This window comes from Euleptes europaea, chromosome 18 (genome assembly GCF_029931775.1).
Source record: "Euleptes europaea isolate rEulEur1 chromosome 18, rEulEur1.hap1, whole genome shotgun sequence".
Classification (NCBI taxonomy): Eukaryota; Metazoa; Chordata; class Lepidosauria; order Squamata; family Sphaerodactylidae; genus Euleptes; species Euleptes europaea.
In genome coordinates, this window is record NC_079329.1 from 25428187 (window position 1) to 25436652 (window position 8466).

The window sequence follows — 8466 nt, forward strand, 5'->3', positions numbered from 1 at the left end:
TATTTCCAATGAGTTCCTATTTCGTCAACTCTACTTTCCCGGTGAGTTTAGCCGGGGGTCAGGAACCGTTCCTGGGACAGCTCCCCTTATATTCCACGGGCTATGCGGACCCTTTAAGACACTACCCTTCCACTTACGGAACTGGGGGTGGCGGCGTCCAGGAGAAGGGTTACCCGGGCGCCTCTTACTACCAGCAAGCCAACGGAGCTTACAACCGGAGCCCGGCCTGCGATTACGGGACATCTGGTTTTTACAGGGAGAAAGAGACCGCCTGCTCCCTTTCCAGCTTAGAGGACCCTGTTCAGTTCGGCCAGGAGCAAGTCCGGAAGTCGGATTGCTCCCAGAGCAAGCGCGTTTTTGGGGACAGCGAGGATCAGAAGTGCTCTACGCCGGTGTACCCCTGGATGCAAAGGATGAATTCATGCAACAGTGAGTTCCACTTGGTTTATTTTTCCTCTGCATAATTATCTATCTATACATCCACCCTTCCACTCCCATTTCTCTCTGCACGGGACGCTTGCAAACGCAACTTCCACCCAGAGCAAGCAGGGAAGGAAAACTTTCTCAAAGTTTGCCACTACTTCTAGAGCCTGCTTCTACCAAGGGCCGCTCGACTCCTGCTTTCCTCCCCGCATTTTAAAACATGCTTTCCACAGGCTCCTTTCCCCTCCGTTTGTCTGTTTCTTCGGCCAACTTTGTGCCTCTCAAAAGAAGGCGCGGGGATTATTGATTGACCGGCGCTGTCTTGTAAGCGCAGCGTTGGCTGTCATTCACTGGGAGTGATTGAGAGACGTGTCTGATGTACTTGCACACACACACACACACACACACACACACACACACACGAGGCAATCCACCCCGCGCGAAAACCACCCAGGATTGATTTTAATGGATCTGGATTGCCCCCTCCCCACCCACCCGCCCCTTACACACATCTACCCCGTGCCAGTTCGCATCCCGGGGAGGGCGTTCTATAACCCCAGCCGACTGAATAATGTCCGAAGGGCTTAAATATTTGAAAGGAGAGAGCTACATTTTTAATGAAACTCACGCATAATGAAATGCCTGTCTGTACAGGAGTTGCAGATAGTTTCTCTTTCATTCACTCATTCCTCCCCCCTCCCCCCCGCCTTCCGAGAGCTCCAAGAGCCACATTTCCCAAGAAAATAATGTCGTTTGTTAAAAATCAAAGAACGCTGCAGCATCTTCCCTTCTTTTAAGCCCGGTATTTGGACTTCTTATTTCTTGAATTGAAAAAATATATATATCCAAAAAGGTTGGCCACTGGGTTTGGGGCTGAAAGGAGGGGAGATCAGACACGTTTCACCTTCACGCTGGAATTTATTACAGTTAGCGATAAGAAGTGAGGGGACAGAAACAGAAAGAGGGGGGGCGCTTGTTCCCTGCGAGTTTTGCATAACAGAACGGAGCGAGGGGGGGTAGTGATGTCTGCAAAGAGTAAAGTGGAAGGTAAAGGCAATTAATAACTTCGGGAGTCAATTCTGTTCGGATAGGAGTGTCAAACGAGGCATGGGGGAAAGAGAGGAAGGACTTAGCGGTTCTCTCCAGACAAAGTCCTGCCAGCTTTCCCCTCAGAACCTAAAAGACACATCAGTTTGGAAGCAAAGTCCCATCGATTTCTTTGCTCCGTTACGCTCTGGTGTCTCCTCGATCTTCAAACTCATTTACATGGCATAAGCCCTGCTAGACCTCTTCGCTTCCCCTTGAACGGACTTCAGGGCCAGGGCTGCAAGACTGACACAGCCAGATATGAGCCATGTTCACTCGAGAAGTAAATCTCGCTGTGTCCAGTGGGACCTACTCCCGGGTAAGCTGCAGCTTTGGAGTCCCACAGACTCCAGTCAGTGGGGCACTGAAATCCCAGGCAAGGGTAGGTGGGAAAGAGATGGAGGGATTCCTTTCCTTAAATTGCCTTTATAAAAAACAACAACAGGGACAGTCAGCTTCCGAGTCACACAGAACTGTTCTTCAGTGAGTCAAGAAACAAGGACCGAGGAAATATAGCAAGGGGGCGTTGCCTTGACAGGATTCTACATTCCACTTTGAGTAGGGAGTTCGTGTTAGTTAATGCCTCATCACCTGAGTCCCCTAGGACCGGTTTGCCAGACTTGGTCCAGAATCAAGTGACAGGGATCTAACCTGAGAACGCCTGGTTTCCAAAGGGCATAGAAGGAGGCATGCCTTTGGTCCTTTGGTTTGGGCGACCAGGGCTGGGGAAGCGTTACAAGCACCAAGGGGGGGGAAAGTTGAAAGGAAGTCAGCACACACGCACACACAAGCACGCACACACACAAGCTAGATAGCCATTGTCACACATCTCTTGAACTGCAATACATGTTCGCTTTACCACCCACTCCGTCTCTTTCTCCCCCGACCCAGGTTCCTCCTTCGGGCCGAGTGGCAGGCGTGGGCGACAGACCTACACGCGCTACCAGACCCTGGAGCTGGAGAAAGAATTCCACTTCAACCGCTACTTGACCAGGCGTCGCCGGATCGAGATCGCCCACGCCCTTTGCCTGACCGAGCGCCAGATCAAAATCTGGTTCCAGAACCGGAGGATGAAGTGGAAAAAGGAGAACAAGCTACTCAATTCCACCCAGCTGAGCGCCGAGGAAGAAGAGGAGAAAACAACGGAATGAGAGAGAGAGGAGGGAGGGGAGGGGAAGGAGGGTGAAACGAAGAAGGAAGGAGAAGGAAAGAAGGAAGAAAAACAGGAATGTCAATAGTTCCAGAGGGGAGAAGACACAACCAATGCACACTTTTTGGAGGGTAAAATATCCGAGACTCTACGGAGGTGTTCGCCCACCTTTCCTTCGCACCCTCTCTCGTATCCAGCAGCCTGTCCTGTCCTACAGTGCAATCCTATGCAGGGTTTCTCCAGTCTAAGCCCATTCATTTCAATGGGCTCAGGGTGGGGTAACTCTGCATAGGGTTGCACTGCGAACCAAGCTTCTAGTCCCCTTTGTTTTTCTGCCCTTACTATTGGTTCCCTCCCCCACCACCAATGGATCTCTCTCTCTCTCTTAACATTGAGTGTCCTCCTTAGGATTCTTGCTAAATCTTGTATTTAAATGGAAGTGCTGCAATATATGTATCAGATTTTTTTGGGGGGTGTCGGTTGTCTTCATTTTGTAAAAAACAAACAAACCACCCCACAAAAGTCTCATGCACGGTTTTACTTCTATGTTGCTTTTTTATATAAAACAGTTAAGTTAATCAACCCCTCGGTTCTTCTCCCCTGAAGAGTTTTTTTAAATCTGCGGAAAAGGAACACTTGCTACCTGAACAAGGATGGCGGAATCAAACCAAGAGGGATGGTTTTTTTTTTTTTGGTTCGTTTGTTCGTTTTATTTTATGACCTTTTATTGTACGTGTTGTGTTTGTAGTTTGTGTTAGCTATGAAGGTAAAATCCTCTAATAAAAAAACAAAGCAAACAGACTTGTTGAGAATAACACTGGCCACGTTCGTATTTTGGGATGTGTTTTCTTTACCCCCACCCCCCACTTCTGCTATCTCAACCTCCACCAATTATATTCCTGTTAAAGAGAAATCCCTGCTAGAAGTTCTTCCCCTAACCTGAACAGACAAGCAATTCCTTCAGATCTACAGAAGTTAAGAGATGAAAGATAAATTTGGTCCCCCTCCCCCTGAGCCTAACCTTAAATGAAAGACCTTTTCACCAGGAGTATCTGAAGAACTGACATTTAACTTTAATACGGATCTTTTTTATTGTTACAGCACAAAAGAGTTATGAAGGGGGGGAGCGCCCCACATCTGTAATAAATCAAAGAAACAGGCAAAAGTGTGTGCCCCTCACCATCATACATCTGCTAAAAGATATCAAACATTTGTTTAGCCTATTTCAAACACTTGACCCCCCTTCCTCCATTCTCCCCCAAAACCCCTAAAATTAAATTAAAATGCGAACCACAACCTATTCATTCCTTCAGCGTATGAAACTGAAAGGTTATTCCAGCAAGGAAATAAATGGACAATTTAAATACAGCTAGACTCTTTCAAATAGCAATTTTTAAATGTACAACCATTCATATCTTTCTCCCCCACCTCTTTCTTTCTTTCTTTCTTTCTTTCTTTCTTTCTTTCTTTCTTTCTTTCTTTCTTTCTTTCTTTCTTTCTTTCTTTCTTTCTTTCTTTCTTTCTTTTCATACTGATCTCTCTCCCTCCCTCTCTCCCTCTGCTATTCCTGTCTGGATATCTGGACAAAGAGCATTTTCCAAAGGACTCTTCTACCTATAACAACATTATTTTCAGCATGCTTAATAATAATAGAACTTTGTGCCAGGTGTCCTTGTCTCTTCTTCTATGGGGGCCAGCCGCCTGCAAGTAATTATGACTTGCTATTTTGGCCCAATTCCCCTTAAATGTGTTTTTAATGAGAATAGAATAGGTGAGCTCCTGAAACAATGTCGCTTCAGCCGCCCCAAGTACACAGGTATCAATGCATCCCCCCCTCTCTCCTACTTTAATGACAGTCACTTTTAAAATAAATTGCTGCAGAAGCCCTGCAGCTATAGGACACTTATTCTTATTGCTACTCTTTTCATTGCCCGTAATTATTATAATTATATGTCACGTTCAATATGGCTCATAAAATTTCCAATGAGTTGCAGGCAGGATTTTGGAAATTCTTGAACTATCTGAAAGAAGAAGTGGTAGGGGTGGGGCGATGTATTTCAAGCACAGAACAAAAGCAAAAGGTTTTGATCAGTCTTACCCCATTTTTGCAAGGAATCACTGCTGACCAAATATTTATTTGCAGTTTCCACGGAGGGTAGATACTCTTTCCTTTGTACCAATCCCACCAACAGATTTCCCGTTTACCCCACTCGCTTTCTCGGTAGTAAAACTCTGTGTTCTGAAGGGGACTGATTCTTTACCTTCTAATATGTATGCTATAAAGGTGTAATAATAATAATAATTATAACAACAATAATAATAATGTAGGCTTATGCTATTTTGACAATCAAGTTATCATCAGTGAGACTACAGGAAAGAATGACCAGATGAAGGAAAGGAAAGGAAAGGAAAGGAAAGGAAAGGAAAGGCGTTCCAGTTTTCATCAGGATGGAGTCTTTCTTCTGCAGCACCTTTTCAAACAGCAACGCTGAAAAGGTTTTGGAATGACAATTTGCTACTATCACCAGTACTAGTAGTAATAATAACAATTTGCTATTACTGGTAGCCATAGTAGCAATAATAACAATATTGTTAGACCCAAAAAGAGCACCAATATTGAGGTAAGCTCGATGCTGAATTTGAGGAACATGTCCGGAAAGAAAGGAAGAGAGGAAAACAGAGAGGAATAATCTGAAACGATACTATTAAAAGAGAAAAGTTTTATTTCAATAAAAGACAGAACACAGAAGGAGACCGCTGTAGTAGTCTTTGGGGTGGGGGGAATAAGGGTGGGCGAGCTAACCTCCATGCCTGCTAACTCCCCCTTTGCCCAGTAGGTGGCGCGCTCCGCCAACAAGGCGCCGTCTCCGTCTTTCTGCTTCCTCCCCCCTTTTCCCTCCCCTTTTCCCTCCCCCTTTTGGAAGCCGCGCATTGACATGGGCCTAACGATTCTCGGATCGTCATTATTTGTAACCATAGAGCATGAATTGCCTCTTGAGGTCATCAGTGAGAATTTACGACTGGTCAACAAAAGCACGTGATTCCCAAACGCACCCCCCACCCCACCCCCATATTTGGCCGCATACATAGCAAAAACGAAGTACAGTGCATCGCTATAATTCATTAATACATCATAAATCCTCAAACACAGGGGTTATAACGACCACGAGCCCCACAAATCAAGCCCCTCCAAAAAATCCAACCCCAAATGAGTTCTTACTTTGTAAACTCGTTCTCAGGACGCTATCCTAATGCCCCCGACTATCAGCTGTTAAATTATGGGACCGGCGGCTCAATGAACGGATCTTACAGAGATCCCGGCAACATGCACGCCGGCTCTTACGGCGGATACAACTACAATGGGATGGATCTGAGCGTCGGCCGGTCGACCTCCTCCGCCGGCCCCTTTGCGACGGTCGGGGAGAGCTCCCGCGCCTTCCCCGGCCAAGCCCCGCCGGAGAGCCGGTTCCGGCAGGCGTCCAGCTGCTCCTTGTCCTCGCCCGAGTCTCTCCCGTGCTCCAGCGGCGGCAGCGGCGGCGGCGGCGGCACGAAGAACAACAGCGGCGGCGGCAGCAACGGCGAGAGCCATGGAAGCAAAGGCGCCGCGCCTTCCCCCGCCGACCAGGCTGCCTCCGCCGGCCCGGCGCCGGCCGCCAGCTTCACGGAGCTCGACGAGACCAGCGCGTCGTCGGGCCCCGAGGAGAGCGGCTCCCAGGGCGGCGGCGGCGCGGCCAGGGCGGCGGCGGACTCCCTGGGCACCCCCGCGCCGGCCACGGAAGGGCAGAGCCCGCAGATCTTCCCCTGGATGCGGAAACTTCACATCAGCCACGGTACGAAGCGGGCCCGACGAAGCGCCTTCTTTTAAAGAATCGGGGTTCTTTTTTTTTCTTCTTCTTCTTCTTTTTTTAAAATATTATTATTATTTGGGGATTGCATGTCTGGGTGGATGGGGGAGGCGCAGGTCTGGACGGGCGGAGGCGAGCAGGGCAGATTGGGCAGGGGGGGGAGGGGAGATGGGGCCAGGAGACAATCGCTGGCCAGAGCCTCTCTTTTTTTTTCCAGGGCTCTCGGTGGCTGCTTCCCTTCCGGTTTCCACCACCAGAAAGTGTCTTTAAAGGATTAAAAAATAATAATGTTTGACTCAGAAAGGTTTTCTTATTAGAGGGGCTTCCCCCCCTTCCTCTTAAAAAAAATAGAGAGATAACATGGAGTGGGGAGATGGGAGGCAATAATAATAATAATAATAATAATAATAATAATAATAATAATAATAATAATAATAATAATGAGTTTTTCCAATAATCGGTGTTAGAGAGGAGGAGAGACATGGGCGAGCTTATCATTATTTTTAATATATATTATACATACATAACCTTATGTTATTATATAATTCTTTTACACGTAGATGGGACTGAAAACTCCCTCCCCCACGTCCACACATATTTTATTGGCAGCGGGGCCAATGTGGGGGCAAACTGTATTCTCCTCCCCTCCCCCACGCAGAAAGGAAAGACACCATTTCAAAGGAGGTTTTTTGAGTTGCCGAGTTTGAAGGAGGGTGGGGGGTGGGCATGAATATCGCACCGGCTTGACACGCCGGTGCGAAGCCCGTGGAGGCGACAGCCAAGCCCCCCAGGATTTCTGGGGGACTTGGCTCCAGTGAGGTGGGGCTGCGATCAAGAGGTGGGGAGAGGCAGTTCCAGGATATGGGGAAGACTCGGCCAGGCGGGGCGCGTTGGCCATCTCTCGCTTGCCTTTCTGCCTGGCCCCTCTGTCTGGATCCCACACGCATCCATAAATGTATGGACGGGAGTTTTCAGACTTCCAAGAGCGAATGCTGCCATCTTGCGTTATCTTACTCGGGAGTAAGTATCGTGGAAGGGAGCGGGGCTTACTTCCGAGTAAAACATGCATGGGCTCCGGCTGCAGATGGGAGAAAGTTGTTTGGGATCTGAGGGAAAGAATGTAATGCAGGTGGGGGGGGGGGAGAAGAAGAAGAAGACAGAGCAAGGCTATCCATAAAATTCGGTGGAATTAATGGTTGGAGCTGGAGAATGAAAATGTGGAATAGTTGTCGGGTTATGGGGAAGGGGGAAACAGGAAAGTCTGCACGTGTGTTGCGGTTGGGGTGGGGGCTGCTTTTTCCAAGGACCCTTCCCCAGTGTCCCTGAGACACACGGGAAGGGCTCGGCTCCTCTGACCGGCCAGAAAGCCAGCTAAGAAGCCAGCCGAAACCCACAATGTTGTCCCTGTGTTATCATTCAGATATGACTGGACCCGATGGAAAACGTGCCCGGACGGCGTACACTCGCTACCAGACCCTGGAACTGGAGAAGGAGTTTCATTTTAACCGCTACCTCACCCGCCGGAGGCGGATAGAGATCGCCCACGCCTTGTGTCTCTCCGAAAGACAGATAAAAATCTGGTTCCAAAACAGGCGGATGAAGTGGAAGAAAGATAACAAACTCAAAAGTATGAGTTTAGCGTCTGGTGGGAGCGCCTTTCAGCCATAAATTATACCGAGGAGGGCACATGAAGGCATGAGGAGTTGGGGGGGGGGGGGAGGAAGAGGGGAAGCAAAAGCGAGCAAAGTTTAAAGCAAAAGAAAAGCAAACAGCCAGTCGGGTTTTTCCAAAAGTTCCAAGTACTGCAAAGTGAAGCACTTTCCATTCAGCTTGCTGTTGGGTTTGTTTTGTTTGGGTTGTTTATGAAAGAAACACCACCGGTGGTACTATCATTCCAGGACAGTGTCCTTTGCTGCGATCCCCCCTCCCTTTAAATTAAAAAGAATAATAATAATAATAATA

The 8466-nt window shown here is 48.1% G+C and overlaps 2 protein-coding genes across 2 annotated transcripts; both read left to right on the top strand.

The window, feature by feature from the left end:
- HOXB6 (homeobox B6) lies at positions 1 to 2660 on the top strand. The gene is made up of 2 exons (XM_056863966.1): positions 1 to 429; positions 2401 to 2660. The coding sequence occupies exons 1-2, from the start codon at positions 9 to 11 to the stop codon at positions 2658 to 2660; spliced, it is 681 nt and encodes a 226-aa protein (XP_056719944.1). The 5' UTR covers positions 1 to 8.
- A 2969-nt stretch (positions 2661 to 5629) lies between these two features.
- HOXB5 (homeobox B5) lies at positions 5630 to 8200 on the top strand. Its single transcript, XM_056863959.1, has 2 exons — positions 5630 to 6489; positions 7925 to 8200. The coding sequence occupies exons 1-2, from the start codon at positions 5868 to 5870 to the stop codon at positions 8170 to 8172; spliced, it is 870 nt and encodes a 289-aa protein (XP_056719937.1). The 5' UTR covers positions 5630 to 5867; the 3' UTR covers positions 8173 to 8200.
- Positions 8201 to 8466: the final 266 nt, after the last annotated feature.